The sequence below is a fragment of the Poecilia latipinna genome, unplaced genomic scaffold (genome assembly GCF_001443285.1).
Source record: "Poecilia latipinna isolate Pla-1442-1.1 unplaced genomic scaffold, P_latipinna-1.0 Scaffold1522, whole genome shotgun sequence".
Classification (NCBI taxonomy): Eukaryota; Metazoa; Chordata; class Actinopteri; order Cyprinodontiformes; family Poeciliidae; genus Poecilia; species Poecilia latipinna.
In genome coordinates, this window is record NW_015114138.1 from 85,568 (window position 1) to 101,667 (window position 16,100).

The 16,100-nt window shown below is 39.7% G+C and overlaps 1 protein-coding gene across 12 annotated transcripts in view; it reads right to left on the reverse strand.

Annotated features, from left to right (window-relative positions):
* The window catches only part of unc79 (unc-79 homolog, NALCN channel complex subunit), a 62,380-nt gene that overhangs the window by 8,440 nt on the left and 37,840 nt on the right, over window positions 1-16,100 (reverse strand). For all 12 annotated transcript variants that reach the window (XM_015058198.1, XM_015058191.1, XM_015058190.1 and 9 more), the window contains 13 exons: window positions 15,440-15,602; window positions 14,693-14,842; window positions 13,013-14,230; window positions 12,426-12,527; window positions 11,529-11,645; window positions 10,755-10,857; window positions 10,529-10,669; window positions 10,391-10,429; window positions 10,212-10,324; window positions 8,224-8,309; window positions 7,779-7,952; window positions 6,983-7,051; window positions 6,791-6,901 (listed from right to left, as the gene is read on the reverse strand). In XM_015058198.1, coding sequence (XP_014913684.1) covers window positions 6,791-6,901; window positions 6,983-7,051; window positions 7,779-7,952; window positions 8,224-8,309; window positions 10,212-10,324; window positions 10,391-10,429; window positions 10,529-10,669; window positions 10,755-10,857; window positions 11,529-11,645; window positions 12,426-12,527; window positions 13,013-14,230; window positions 14,693-14,842; window positions 15,440-15,602 — 2,586 coding nt within the window. The remainder of the gene's footprint in view (window positions 1-6,790; window positions 6,902-6,982; window positions 7,052-7,778; window positions 7,953-8,223; window positions 8,310-10,211; window positions 10,325-10,390; window positions 10,430-10,528; window positions 10,670-10,754; window positions 10,858-11,528; window positions 11,646-12,425; window positions 12,528-13,012; window positions 14,231-14,692; window positions 14,843-15,439; window positions 15,603-16,100) is intronic.

Below are 16,100 nucleotides of genomic sequence, written 5' to 3' on the forward strand. Positions count from 1 at the left end.
TATCACGTTATAACGTGATACGTATCACGTTTATACAAGATGCAGTACAATGTACAAATGTTGCAGTGAGAATTTTTAGATGAAACATAGACAAAATGTCATATTTTTTTTTCTCTTTTTTTAATAAACCCTGCAATTCATTTTCAGGAAAACGTGTCAAGATAAATATTGTAAACCAGAAGAAATATTTCTGGTTTACAAATCAAGTGTATATATTATCAAATGATTTAGCTGTAAATTAGATTTGGAAGGCTTTGTACTCTAAAATGCCCGTTTTTCTGTAAACTGGACGTTAACGCTTTTGGCAGTTGAAGGTTTTTCTTTAGGAGACGCTAACGGATGGAGCAGTAAACGGCTGTTGAAAAAGGTCATGTTATGTTCGAGTGCCATTCCTCCGACGATGTGGCCAAGTCAAACTGACACGGTAATATTCACGGTTGTTTTTCCGAAGTGGAAATGTAAAAAATAAGCCAAGTGTCATATTGAACCTGAAAGCTAGCGAGAATCCTGTAAAACAGACGGCTTCTCAAATGTGGTGTTTTTTGCTCGCCTTGCCCTTTTTACTTGGAGATCTTGTCAACCGAAAGAGTCAACACTGGAAATGACTTGTTTTATTAAATGAGATCTGCAGCATTATTTTTGCACCAGTTGTTACCAAAGGACTTGCTGTGTTTCTAAAACAATTGATAATTGAGCGTCATACTCTTTTCAAGCAGCTGTATGAGAGAAATCTCACACCGAAACATATTTTCATGACACATTATCCAAGGATAATGGTTCGTTTTGGACCTCTGTATAATCTTTGGTGCATGCGATTTGAAGCAAAGCATAATCCGTTCAAAAGACTTGCACATATTATGTGTAACTTTAAAAATGTTTCAAAGACATTGGCTTTCAAACACCAGGTACAACAAATGTATCATTATAAACATTGCTCTCTCAACTCCAAGAAAGTCAGTGTGACCAATGCCTATCTGGTTAGTGTGAAGTCATTGAAAAAAATCTGAGCTCTTGTTAAATCACTTAAGGTTAACTCTAAAAACTGACATTTCTATAGCCACCAACTTATATCTGCCTCAATGTGTATAGCCAAATATACATAAATGGCTCCATTCTGGCATTGAGAGATGGTTACAAAAAGAGCCAATATTTGGTGAAGTTGTTCATATTCTGGCACATAATGACTCCATTTTTATCTTTGTTCAAATACTAAATGTAATGTACTTTGACGATCATTTTTATGCCTATCCAGTACAAAAAACATGTGACTATGAACTGATCACACTTTCAGAAATTTCTGATTTTCATCCATTAGATGTTAGGAGTTTTGCCTCCACAGAGCTGAATGTGGCACCAAGATATAAAATATTGCACCCTCGTTCATGATTGTTCTGTATTGTAAATGGATGTTCTGATTTGAGTGCAATTGAAAATCTCAGAAATGTTGAAAGGGACAGGAATTCATTTTCATTTCTTCCATGACATTTGTCATTTTTTCATCCATGTTATTGAATTTAACATTAGAAAAACTGGTTATTTGTTAGCTTGTTGATTTGAATCTCTATTTAAACTTTTTAATATTTGAACTACATATTGTAGCTGTGTAAACTTTATGTACATGATTGTAATAAAATAATCTCTAAAATCCACAATTTGAAATTTCAATTTTATTTGCTCTTATCTATGAGAATAAATTTTACACACGTGTATCAAAATAACACATCTTAACACATGTTTGTGTTGACTTGAGTAAAACAAAACTTGTGTTAAAATGACAAACATTAATTGTGTTAAAAATAACATGTTGTTCTTGAGCTGATTCGGCATGTGTTAAAATTTGACACATTGTTATTTTTAACACATCTGTTTTTAGAGAGTGGGCGGCCAGGATGAGGGCCTATGGGCAGTCCTTGAGTCCAGCTTTTTCCAGCCATTGGTAGGATTTCAGTTCACTTCGGTGGTACATCCCATGTAGGGGCTTGTCCTCCCATGATGGTTCCTCCAGCACCTCGTCCTCTGTTCCCCATTGCCTGAGACATTCACTGAGCACATCGTCCGTTGAGGCTTTGTCCTTGATGTATTTATGGATCTTGGATGTTTCATCCTGGACAGTGGCTCTCACACTCACTAGTCCTCTGCCTCCTTCCTTACGGCTTGTGTATAGTCTCAGGGTGCTGGATTTGGGGTGGAACCCTCCATGCATGGTTAGTAGCCAGTTCTCTCTCTCTCTCCCCCCCTGGCCCCCTAAGCTTTGAACCCTTTGAACCATGCAGCTTATATGTGGATTTTTCTTCCACCACCAGGGGGCTCTTTAGCAGGAACTGAATCATAGGTATACATATTAGAATCCAATAGATGGCAGTAGTGCAACAATAATGGATGCAAGCTGCCGAATGAGTCAACGAAAATGTAAGTTTTATTCCGTTTCTGTTACTGCATTTAGATGAAGACGTTCTACTTACAATCTTTGTTTACACAGTAACGGTACACATCGAAAAGGTGTAAAGTTCTATGAAATGCATAGAAATGCAATTAAAAAGTGCAGTGGTGTAGGGGTTGGACCAATTAGTCGACTAGTTGATTCTTTTCTCTGCAATGACTTTTTTCTGGGCTTTTCTCTACAATGACTTTTCTGGACAAAACTGATTTTTCCAATGAAATGAAAAAAGGTGAAGTAGGTGAGTTTGTCAGAAAGCTCAAATTGTATAAAATTGTCAACAATTTACCAAAGAGAAGTTGAAAATTTCAATATTCCAATATTTGCCATGAATATAGCTGATAAATCTTCAAGTAGTTGTGAAGGGTTTTGTGCTTATGTCACTATGACGTCACCGCGACTAGTCGACGTCGACTCGACTATTATCATGATGTAGTTGACCTTAAAAATTATGAAGTCGTTCAACCCCTACAGTGGTGTTTGGGGTCGTCACGAGACAACGAGACGTGCAGCTGAGTGTCAGCATAACTGTGAAAGCTGATTCCATGGTTCCTGATAGCTCCACCAAACGGCAACATGTACAAATTAAAATGTATGTATCCATACAGACCATAAAGGTTCTGTGAGATAGGAGCTGAACCACCAGAAAGGCCAATCAGAGGCTGTCGCCTATTTAAAAGAATTTGATCTACGGTATCAAAGGCAGGTGAATCTAGATTACACCTAAAATCATTTATCATTTTTAAAAGGGCTGTTTCTGTACTGTAGTTCGTCCTAAAACCAGAACTGCCGTAACCTGAATCAAAACTAACAAGATATACACAATTATTAACATATTGTGTATGAATATATTCTATTAAATACTTAAGTAATTTAGTATCCCATTTCATAGCAAATACATGAAAACTAAGAGAATCAATAACTACACATTGGCAATGAGAATTATTTTTAATAGGAATCGATAAAAGCTTCTTTCTAATAAAGACATTTGACTTTTTTTTCTTTGGTATTGCTGATGAACAAGTGGGACATACTGAAAAACTGGGGGGAGAGAAGAAACCTAAGAAGTTTATCTTCTTGCCTCGCAACAACAGTGGGTCCTTCCAACAAGATAGTTTTTTTTACTTTGATTTTTCCAACAAGTGGTATTCTTCTACTTCACTCCCATCTGATGTACAATTGCTTATTTGCACCAGTACAGCTAAGTTGGATGTGGTGGACCTCACAGAATCAGATTGTCCTTGCAATGCATTATACACATGTACTGAAGAGGGAGGAAGCTAATAAAAAAATCTCACCATCAATAAAAAGTTAACTTTTCATATGAAGAAATAAAATGATCAAAACTGGTTTTAGGCTGTTGAGTTGTTCACAGTAGAGATACTTCATATTTTTAACCTAATTTCAGAGAAGTTCAACAATAAAAGACCTCTGCCAGTGGATATGAACACAGCAACTGTAACAAAGTGAGCCTCCTCCGAGGAAGAGATAATAAATAACCAAAGCACAATAACCTAAGAGATAGTGCTGTGAATCAGTTTTGTCCACACCTCGTCTCAACTCATACTAAGGCCAGTTATTTTACTTTTTATAAAGACAACTAATAATAAACATTCAATAATGAATCTTTCTTGTTCAGATGTCAGTCAGTCAGCAGTGTGTTCACAGCAGCTTGGCCTCACGTGAGCCAGGCTGCAGTATCTGTAAAGTAACAATGATTTTAACAGCTTTTCTGAACCAGGGGTAGAACAGGGCGTAGATCAGAGGGTTTAAACAGGAGTTAAAGTAAAACAGAAAGATTAAATACGACGCATATGACGTGCTGGTGACGTTAACCTCAGCAAGACTGTAACAGTAGTAAGGGCAGAAACACATGAGATAAACAACGACGAGAATACCGAGAGTCCTGGCAGCTTTCAGCTCTGATTTCCTTGTGACAGAAAGCTGATGCGAGATGGCTGTAACGCGAGAACGCACGGCACGAGCCTGAGACACGGCCACCACAAACACTCTCCCGTACAGAACTACAATGACTGTAACTGGGACAATGAAGAACAAAGTCAGCTCGACAAACCACGCAACAGGCTGGGCAACGTATGCACACTGTCCAACGCAGGAATTGCTCCCGCCCGGCCGAAACAGCTCGTCCTTCAGAAAGAAAAGCCTGTAGAAGGCATTGCTGATCCAACACAGGCAAACGCAGCACTTCACTCTTGCCATAGTGATTTTGTTCGGGTAGTGCAGAGGATCACAAACAGCCACGTAGCGGTCGATCGATATGAGAACGATGTTCCCGATTGAAGCAGAGACAACATGCACAATCAGAAAGCCAGACAGAGAACACACAGCATTTTGCCAGCAGGCGACTTTTCTGTAGATTTCCAAAGGCATCAGCAGGAGACCCACAAGGAAGCCGGAGACGCTCAAAGACTGGAGGAGCACGTTTGTTGCCTCGAGTAAAAAGGGGGAGCTTCATCTGACACGCCCCCCTTTTTACTCGGTACCCGCCTTGAAGCCTGGACTCAGACGTCCCATCACTACCTTCCACCTCCCATCCTGTCAGCAGAAGAGTCGCTTAGCTGCGTGATCAGTGATGGGCAGATGAGGCCTCANACTTTTTGCACAAAATCATTCTTAGACAATGAGATTTTACAGCATTAAAACCAGCTGACCAAATGTGCTAGAGCTACCATTGGGCTGCTAAGCAACCGACTAGGTTTCTCTGGGGTTGCTAGGCAACGGGCAGGGCTTCTAATCGCGTTACATTCCGAAGGTTTTTGAAACAGCTCATTTTCTGGACACCTAAAAACCTTAAATTATTGTCAAAAAACCATTTGAGCACTTGGGTCGAAGGAAAGACCAAATCGGAAGTACAACAATGTGCAAAATTTAAATTTTGCATTACAGGTTCCCTAATCCACTCAATCCAATGGTTCCTGCTTTTCAAAACATAAACAACATCCTGTTGTATTCTAATACAGAAAGTGATCCTTACCATTATGAAAATATGTGACAACTTTGGAGAAACTGGGCTTCATTGTCAGTGTTTGGTACATAAAGCCATTTTCTGGAAACAGCTTTTTTGGCTCCTGTGTTTAGAATCTGAAATAAAAGCATTTTTTTCCAGTTTCGACTGCAAATATCTTACTGCACTTAGGAGTAACTTTTAAGGGAGACATAAGAGCTGGTTTTTAGTCAATAATTTTAAAGTGCTGGTTCCACTGGCAGATTTTCATAACAAGACGTTTTTCTTATAAGTGAAAATATCTGCCTGTGTTGCTGGTCCTTTGGACAGCAGGACCAAAAACATTGCTGGAGTCCAACACATTCTGTTGAAGCAGCTGCAGGTTTGGAATTGCAGTGTTTGTAAGGTGAGAAATTAAACAGAGTGGAAAATCAATACAACAGGCGACATAAAGCATGTGGTGCTGACAGTGGTGGAGACCAGGGGCAGGCTCCATCTCTGTCACACAGAAATGCACCATACATCACCTGCTCCGGCACACAAACTAATCTCGTCAATCAATACCGCCTGATTATTTACTTCATCATCTCTGACATGAGGCCACATTTCTAGCTGAGTGGAGAGCCGGGGAAGCAGGAGCGTCACCTAAAAGTGATGAGCGAGATGCCAGCAGATTGCAGCAAACTGGTTTAACTCCTAACATCCCGGGCCAAACCGGGTTCTTTTACCCACTTTGTAATTGGCCCGCCGATTCTCTTTTCCCAAAGTGAAATTCAAACACTTTTCAAGCTTTGTCATGGTAAGTTTTCAAACTTTTACACCAGCCTGGTGTAAAAGGGGCCAGCGGGTTTTTAGAGGGGACAATGGCCCTTCCTGGCCCCCCATAGGGGAGTCACTGCTAACAACACAACCAAAAAGAAACAATCCACCCCATAAAATCCACAAAACACACCAAAGGATGGCATTATGACAGTGTATTAGGGCCATACTAATAAAAAATAAAATTACAAGACTAAGCTCATAAGATTGCGAGAATAAAATTGTATGAAAAAAGTCTAAATAATATGAGAATAAAGTCATAATATTAGGAGGATGAAGTTGTACAAAAGAGTAATATCTTTACAAAAATAAAGTCAAAACATTACATGAATAAAGTCATAATATTTTGAGAAAAAAGTCATAATATTATAACTTTATTCTTGTAATTTTATTGTTTTTATTTCCTAAGCGTGGCCCTAATCCTCCATGTTATCATAACATCAAAAAAATAGCATTAAAATGTAAAACATCTTTAGAAAGATGGATAAAAATGCTAAGCTGCAGCATTTAATTTTTCAAACTATTTGTTTTTCCCTGTGTGGAGATGAAGAGGTTCCTGACTAAAGCACCTTGTTGAAGGCTTTGTAGCAAAGTCCACACAGTTCGACGAGGTAGGAGAGGCTGAACGATCCGTACTGGATGACGAAGCTCAGCAGCTTAGAGAATGGCTCCAGCAGACTCTGCAACATTTCAGCACGTTTCACCTTTAACAGATAAACTTCACATCTAGTTACATTTCAAATGTTCTGCTTTGAACTTACCCGAGTTGCGTTTGTAGTTGGGATCTTTAGAAGACAAATAATAATCCTTAAACTGGAATCCATTGGGCACTGTAGAAAGACACATTGCAACGTATTTCACTAACAATTATTTTATTCTGTCAATTATTTTGTCAATTAATTGATTATTCTAATGATTAATCTGATAAAATGGCACTTTCTAAAGATTCTTCATTTAACCATTCCAATACTAGAAATATCTTAAAAGATGCAAATAAAGAAACAATTTAATTTTTTAAAATAAGAAAATAAACATTTTATTGCCTAAAATCCAATAACATAGCATTCCTTCAGTGAATTTGAATTGGATGAAGTGAAAGCTATGCCATTTGAGGAGTTTTGGGTAAAACATATTGACACACAAAAGGTTTTATTAATCTTAAATGCATATATATTTTGTACAGTTTTGTCTTAATTACTGCTCTGAGTCTGTTGTTCTTCCAGCAAATGGCCTTTTCTCCAGTTAACGATTAATCAATTGCTAAATTATTTGGCGATTAATCCAATTAATCGTTTTAGCCTCATATTTGACCACCATAGGCTGTTATCATGCTTTAAAAAAATGGAGATTAAACCCAAACATCTGGTCCTGTTCCTGGATGTTGCATGCTGACTAATTTGACATCCAAGGTTAAAAGCATCAGAGTCAAATCAATTACAATTTTAAGACTCTCCTATTGAACCAGACAAGGACACCGCTGGATGCTTTTTCCTTCAGCTGTAATCACATTAAAGCATATCAGCCCATGACTGAGTGAGCGGGAGAATTGATATCTACCTTCAGAGGAAGCACGCAGGGCAGCTTTGTGAGGAAGGTCTGGAACTGGTTGCAGATGGTCGTCCACAGGTTGCTGGGAGAGTCCATGGGGAGAGCCTCCATGAAGGTAGCAATGTTCTCCAGGCAGTGCAGCATGGTGCCCCCTGCTGGCAGACTCTTTTTGTTGTTTAAGCCCTATGGATAAAAACAAAGCAGGCTTATGTAATATAGTTCTTTTAAGACAGAATATTTCCATTTAGGTGATCATTTAGCTCTGATTTATCAGTGTTTATGATGTAATCACATGGCTGTAGACAACTCATGCAGCTATCTTTTTTATTATTTTATATAACAATAACAATAAACATTAACATGTTTATTGAAATGTTTAGACAGTTTAAAGACTTCTGCAGCCAGATCCAAGAAAAGCTTATTGTTTGACAAGTGCTCCCTCTGCTGGTTGTACCTCAAGCAGCATGTTGAGAGCAGCAACAGAGCTCAGCTCATTGAAGTCTATCAAAGACAATGCAAGAGTTCGCAGGAAACTCCCATCTGTGAAGATATTAAGAAAGAAATGATTTTATTCCCTGCGGGATCGGGCCTAGTCCACATGTAGCTGGATATCTGGGGAAAAAAAAACATTTTAATGTGTTTTGGTCTTTCATCCACAAAAAACAAAACAAAAACCTCTTGTTTAGTATCGCTAGGCCTGTCGTGATAAACGGTATATCAATTAATCGCACGATAAATTAAACCTATCGACCTCATTTTAATTATCGGCTTTATCGTCTCTTTTTGCCTTTTTTTCTTGCTGTTGATGACACTGAATGAAAACGGCTCAGCTCCGGTGCTCTCTACTGACCCTCCCTTCCTATTTCCTTAGTGTAATGTCCAGCGCACACTACACAAGTTGTCGGCCCATTTTCACAACCTGACACATTATCCGACAGAAATCCTAGATATAATGGTTCTATCGGGTTCGATCGTGCCGTGTGGTGTCCAGCCACATGGGCACAAGATAATGGCTACAAGTCCAGTGAGCTAATTTTAAGATCAGGCATTAATCAATGCTTTACTAGAATCTACCTGTGATGCATGTGGCTAGAGTCAGCATAAAGTTCTGACTGAATGAAAATCATTGTAACCGATTTATGTCATGTTAACAAAGAACAGCTGAAAACTTACAGGGTTTATCAACTGCGGTAGAAATTTGGCTCCAACTCCTCCCCTTGTCATTTCTACATTCTTTGCGCGAAATGCTGAATAAATATTAATGTTGTTTCCACAAATCATCTCCGATGTCCACTGGACTTCAGGTTGCACCGTGTCAGCTGTTTGGGATTCCCCCCCGTAATTTCCCCTCAGAAAGCAGCAGGAGAAGCTAAGCTCCCAGTCGGGGAAAACCCCCCACACACAGTAGGATGATCGGTTGCGAAATCACCAGCGACAATCTTAGATCAGCCAACGATCTAAGATTATCGTAAGGGGAAAACAGGGGCAAAAAATCGTGTAGTGTGAACTATTGCATCAGGTAGTCGGATGTGCCCATCTTCTCTATTTAAATCTAGTGATTACTGAAGGCCAATATACATACAGACTTCATAATCTGCACTCTTTTGGTTGAATGCAGTATTTATTTCCACTTTGGCTTTATGTCGTTTAGTTCTTATTTAAGTAAGTTTTTTGTTAATGGAGACTGAGAATCAATTTTATTTTTGTTTTTGATTGTTTTGTTTATTTAGTTTATCAGTTCCAGTATTATGTGTTCTTTTGAAAATATAGTGTTTCTATCTATGGCAGGAAATCACATGCATTCTTAGTCAATATTATCGTTTTTCGCAATAATTTTTTAGACAATTAATCGTTCAGCAAAATTTGTTATCGTGACAGGCCTAAGTATCACAAAAAACAATTATTTATAAAATATAAATAAAATAATAAAAAAAACTCTGCATTTGTGTTTACTGTCAAATAATGGACCAACAATCTACAGAGCTAAATTAGAGCCATAAAGTTTTCTCAAACTTTATTTATTTTTTTAAAAAATTGACTGAAAAGAAAATATTTGAAACAAAAAATATTTTAAAACAAATAAACAAAAAAAAAAACTAAGAAAAAAAATTCAATGGAAAAAAGATTTGAATCTGGAAAAAAGTTTGAAACTGAAAATTGTTCTTGTTTAATTAATATTTAAAATAAAAATTGACACTAAAACATCTTTATGGCCCCAATTTATCTCCATAGCTTCTCCCTTATGTGTTTGACACATTTAAAACGTCACTTTAGGGCAGATTTGTGAGGGTTCATTTGTTGGAAAACTTTTCTGACATCAATTGCTGGTGGATATATATTTTCTTTTATTGATCTGGTGGAGATATTTGTTTGTTTGTACTTAAACCCAGCTGGGTGTGTACGAGGCTTCAGACTGACTTTGGGTAAAAAGAAGCAGCAGACCTTTGATGTTGCTCTGGAAGAGCTGCGGTAAGATGCCGTTAGGGGCCAGCTGGTGAAACATGCAGCGCAGGAACTGCTTGGCCACGCCTGCTACGTTTCCAGGGATCAACATGCTGAAAAACAGAAACAAAGTATTTCTGCATCCACACCTGAACACCTGAAGCTTTAAACTGTCTTACCTCTCAGCTTGTCCGGAGAAATTGCCACTCGACGCCAGCCTACAGAGGTCAAAGCAACAGATGCGGACTCAGGGAGGAATTATGCATGATGGTTATGAAACCATGAAGTGGTGTGTGGATGGAGCTGCAGCACCCTACCTGCCCACAGACTGCATGATGTCGAGAAGCATGGGAGCGGCCAAATCCGGGCTCAGGTGGATGAACATCGACAGAACTACGACTGCCAGTGCCAGAGTCTCCTCGTCGTATTCCTCCAGCACGGCGGCGCAGTCCCGGCACCTTAGGCGAGGAACAAAAAATACAACAAGTGATTCTGGGTATCAAACTCTGGTTTACATCCAGGTGGAGACGATGAATTATTCACCGGTCAGACATGGTGGTGGGCTGCTCATCGATGAACTCCTCAGGTGCCGGAACAAACATGCTGACTGTGCTCGGCGCTGAAAGCAAGCTGGTTTTTGTGGGACCTGTTAAAGAGAAGATGTGATTCAGTTCTTGTTTTATCATCTCAGTAGGGCTGGGCGATACAAATAAAAAATTTTAAAAATCTGATTTTTTTTCCCTACCAGATCTATGATTAGAGCCACTGTAGATAAGAAAGAAAAAAATAGTAATTTCCACCAAAAAACTCAGAAATTTTCTAGAAAAAATGTGGAAATTTGAGTCATGCAGAAAATTTCTAAAAGTAAAAAAAGTGACTCTGGAAACTTAGAAATTTCCATATTTTTTCTAGAATATTTAAGAGATCAATCTCAAAATTTGAGTTTTTTTCTAACATTTTTTTGTCTTTTCAAACTCACAAATTTCCAAGTGTTTTTCTAGAATATTTCTGAGATTAATCTCAAAATTTTTCATTTTTTTTACTGCAAAATTTCACTTTTCATATTCAGAAATGTCCATGGTTTATTTAGAAAATAAGATTAATTCCAAAGTTTCTAATTTTTTTAAACAAATTTTATAATTTGAAACTCAGAAATGTCCTGAGTGAATTGGTGAAAAAAAAAATCCAGACTTTCCTTAAGTTAAATCTTCAAAAATAAAAAATTTAATTAATAAAAATTCATCAGTTGCCCAGCCCTACATCTCATTTGACGTAATTTCCTGAAAACGTTTCGTTGCTACAGAGAAAAGTCCTGACCGGTCTCCCACGTGCAGATGTTGTGCGGCGCACTGGACTGGTGCTCCAGCTGCCTCTTCATCAGCTGACTCATCGTCAGGGCGCCCAGAGAGCCTCGCTTCGCCTGCCGGTACTGAGCTGAAGGTCACACAGCACAAAAAAAATACCAACAGTCACATAATGCTTAGTTTGACTTGTTTTTGTTAGTTTTGCAATCTCAAATTACAAATGGGCGCCTTTCTAAAGTAATGGCCCAAGTCATTTTTTGCCAAATGGAAAAAAAAAATCAGCAAAACTTTTTTGGCAAATCTCTTTTGACATTATTGGGCCTTAATTTTAGGAAGGTGACAATATGTTAAGAGTTATAACCAAATGTTAACACATATCGTACAGAAAGAAACAATCCTATTTTTTCTGACTGTCTAACATTAAATTAAACTTTTCCTATTTTAGACAATTCAAGATTACCAAAGTTGTTTGTATTTGCTGAAAGCCAGAATAAGGAGAGAGCAAACAAGTTACTTAATAAATGTGCTGGAGTTCCGCTGGGGTTGCTAGGTAACCCCAGCTTGGCAGGGGTTGCTAGGTAACCCCAGCTTGGCAGGGGTTGCTAGGTAACAGGAGAAAATACATTGAATGTAACTAATTGGGAGGTTTTCGAAATGGCTTATTTCCAGACACCAAATAAACATTAAATTATTGCCAAAAAATGTCTGTGTGATTTATTTTAAGCTCTTGGGCTGTTTGTTTAGAAGTAGTTGACACGCAAATGGAAATAAATTTTGCGTAGTAAGTCCCCATTTAAGTCGAAGTTAATGTCATTCAGAGAGAAAATGGGTTTTATGTATTTTTAAGCGTATGGGAAATGGTTTTAGAAGTTCGTCAAACAGATCTTGTGGAGGAGTTTGTGATTCCTACTTGACACTGAGGAGCGATGGCTCGTTTCAGGCAGAGCAGCTTCAAGAGTTGGAGCTGAAGCCGATTCCCTGGGCTTTTCCAACGCAGACATGCCTTTGTGATCTGCAGGAAAATGGAGAGAACATATGCATTACAATATATTTGTTATTACAATACTATTACTGTCGGAAGAAATGCACCACTCCGAATGAAAACAACCAATCAGAGCCAGGAGGAGGGCCTTAGTGCCGTCTTTCAATCTCATGTTAAATGTACCAATGGTGGAGAAACAGCTTATAGTTACAGGAAAACTGTTTAACTGTTTTCCTATAGCATTCTTGACTGGCTCTACTAGAGGGGTGATTATCAGCGCTAAGACCCCCTCCTGGCTCCAACTGGTTTTTCTAGATAGCGTTGAGAGAAAACAATGTAAAATAAATTGATTATTTTTCATCCACTTAATGATGAACAAATATGCAAAAATATATTTTTTACAGAAGTTACATACCGCAGCTAAAACTTCAGGGATCTGTGTCAACTATTAGACATTTGCTCCAGTGTTCCTCTCCAACAAGCTGAGCTAATGACCGTTTTATTCCAGCTCTTACCCGTTTCAGTCGCCGCCTCTCCTCCCAGCTTGTCGAACGTGTTGAATGAAATGTCCAGGTATTCCCTCTGGATGGCGCTGACGGCGATCTTCCGCTGCTTCCGCTGCCGAGGAACGATCTGGATTTTGAACTCTGCTTCATCGTTATCGTCTGTGTTGTCAGGTTTGGGCTCGCTGTCGGCTTCGTCCCCCATGTCGTCGTCTTCCTCGTCGTCTCCATCCTCCTCTTCGTCGTTGCTGTCCGTCTTGCTTCTCTCTGGCAAGGAAAGCGGCTCGGCTTTGTCCTCCGGGATGTCCAGGAAGACGGTCCTGCCGGAGGGACTGGAGCCGATCACAGAGGAGTCGTCTAACGAGGAGTCGGGGACATTCGGAGTCTTCCTCAGCAGATCTCTCTTCTGCTTCAGGGTCATCGGGCTTTCATAGGAAACGTTCTCCAGGCGTTCAGGGATTTCTAAGGAGGCGCTTGGAGTCAAACCTTTGAATTTCCTCTCTGAAGATGGCGGATCTTTTCCAACCACAGCGTCTGGGTTGTTTTTTTCACTGGAGCAGTCCTCAACGCTCACCTGAACCACAGGAGACAACCGCAACGTGTTGCTGCTAGCAGGGGACGCCGAGACCTTCGGACTCCCGCTGAACCTGGAGCCTATGATGGTGTTGAGGTCGAACTCTTCGTCGCTCTCCACGATCCTCAGCGGAGGCAGCGGTTCGAACACCAAGGAGTCGCTGTCGGACATGGAGAGCAGAGAGTGTTTTTCTGGAATGGAGGTGCAGTCTGACGACAGGTCGATGAGGTCCTGGTCCTCTTTCTCCTGAGCCGACCCTTCTAACGAGCCCTGGTCCAGTTTGTCCTCAAACGTCTCCATGCAGCTGAGCCGGACCTCTGGGATGACGGGTTTGGCCGTGTCCGACTGCCCGCCACGGGAACCTCGGCGATCCACGGGATCAACCCGAAACGAAGAACCGTCGCAGGATCCCTTCCCCTGATGCCTGCGGGAGGAGAGGACCGCAGCGGGCGCCTGCATGTCGCAACGATCGATGCAGGACTTCCTGCGGTGTTCGTCCAAACTGAAAAGGATGGAGTCCGTGTTGGAAATGTCCAGAGACTTTTGCTTATGCATGGCCTGGAGGCGCTTCTTCCTGGTGCTCTCCTCCCTGACGCAGTGCAGGATGCTGTCCTGGAGCGCGCTGGCTTCACGGTACTCAGACAGCTCGATTTCACCTGACGCACAGAACAAAAATGAAGCTGTTTGGACAGTGTCTAGCTGGCTCCATCAGAGCTCTCACAGCATCACAAAGTTCATAAAAAGTTGTGTGTCATGATAACATGTTGAATCAAGAGCTCTTCTACAAAATGGCCGGATGTAATTTCCCCAAAATGCCGAATACGTATCCGCTCCCAAGTATAAGCGGATCATCTCTCCAAAGGATGAATAATATGCTAACGTCTCCTCTGATGGCTAATAGATGATGACGCCATGGCTGAATCATCCATCACTGCTGCTATTTTTAATGACTTATCACGTAAACAAGCTTATTTACGTGTGATTTTAATTTTATTTCTTATTTAACAGAAACACCACAGTTGCAAAATCGTGCTTTTGTATTTCAACAACAGCAGAATATAGACAAACATTTGCAAACGCGGCTACTTATGTGGTTTATAAAGGTGAAAACTTCTTACTTCTCTTGGCGTTCAGCTCCACTGGCTGATACTTCACAGACTTGCTGCCTCCAATCCTTTTCAAACGGGCAAAAAATGTCTGGGACTCCCTGTTGGCAGCTCCAGTTGGAGTGTCATGGACGTCTGACTCATCAAAGACGCTGTCTTCCTCTGACGTAGAGAAACAATACAGGACATTTATCAAAGATGATCTATTATACTTCCTTGAACAGGTTAGGATTGGTCCATGGTGATACAAAACATGTTCATTACGTTTTTGCACAAAATAATTTTAGATAATGAGATTTTAGTCCTTCATTCCTCCTGTCACTTTAAATCCAAATAAGCTGCTTCTGGTCACGGCCTCCAACTCAACGTTTACACTCACACGTGAAAATGTCTGCAAAATGATGAGTGACTATACTACAGATTTGAAAAGCAGAAGTGGAGCCTCCTGTACAGCCAACAAGAATGCAGCAAATGGTTTCTGGTAAGTGTCAACAATAAAACACTTGTCTTTTCCAGCAGCCATTGTACATTGGTAAAACCAGCTGACCAAGTGTGCTGGAGTTTTGCTTGGGTTGCTAGGTAACAGGCTGGATTTGGCTGGGGTCTGTCGGTCTTACAGAAAATCTCAAAAGGTCTTCATTTTGTTGTTAAATATCCACATATACCTAAATATGTTAGAAAAATTCACAGGCTGCTGTCTGCTTCACAATCTAAGAATCAGTAGTTATTAGCTACGAGTTAACGTGTTTCTTTTTTTACCTTTCTCCTTCTCGCTGTAGCGGCTTATGTTGGAGTTGTCGCTGTAAAGCGGCCCGGCAGCGGCATGCGGACGGCAGCTGTGGTACTGAGCGTTCAGGGTGTTAATGGTGATGTGCACCAGGTGAAGCACCACTTTACTGCCATCCATCTCTCGATAAGGGTACTGCAACACATCAAGTACATGCTCTGAAGTTCAGAAGTCCACCCTGGTTAAAGTTTCTAATTTTTCTGACTGAAGATATTTGCTGTTTCCTGACTTTTTCATTCATTTTCTTCTATTTCTATGGATTTTTGGACTCGCCTCATCATGTTAAATAAAATGTTGAAATCAACATGAAGAATATCAATTAAAATATATTTTATTACTTGTTATTTTGTGCCAATAACAGTACAACCAGTAATTTTGTAAACTTTTAGAGGTTGTAATTTTTCTGAAATATTCATTTGGAGATTTTGCTCCTGCAATAAATGTTTAATTTATTTTATTTAAATGTGGAGGGTGCTGAATAAATATGGTTGAAACCAGAAATTATCAAACAATATAAAACAGGCAATATTTTTTTCCTCACTTTGACTGTAACTCAAACTTATCAAATTACCAAAAACTACTGGGAAGCTTGTGAAGATAATTTTTTTAATAGTTTAAAACTGTTATAAAAAA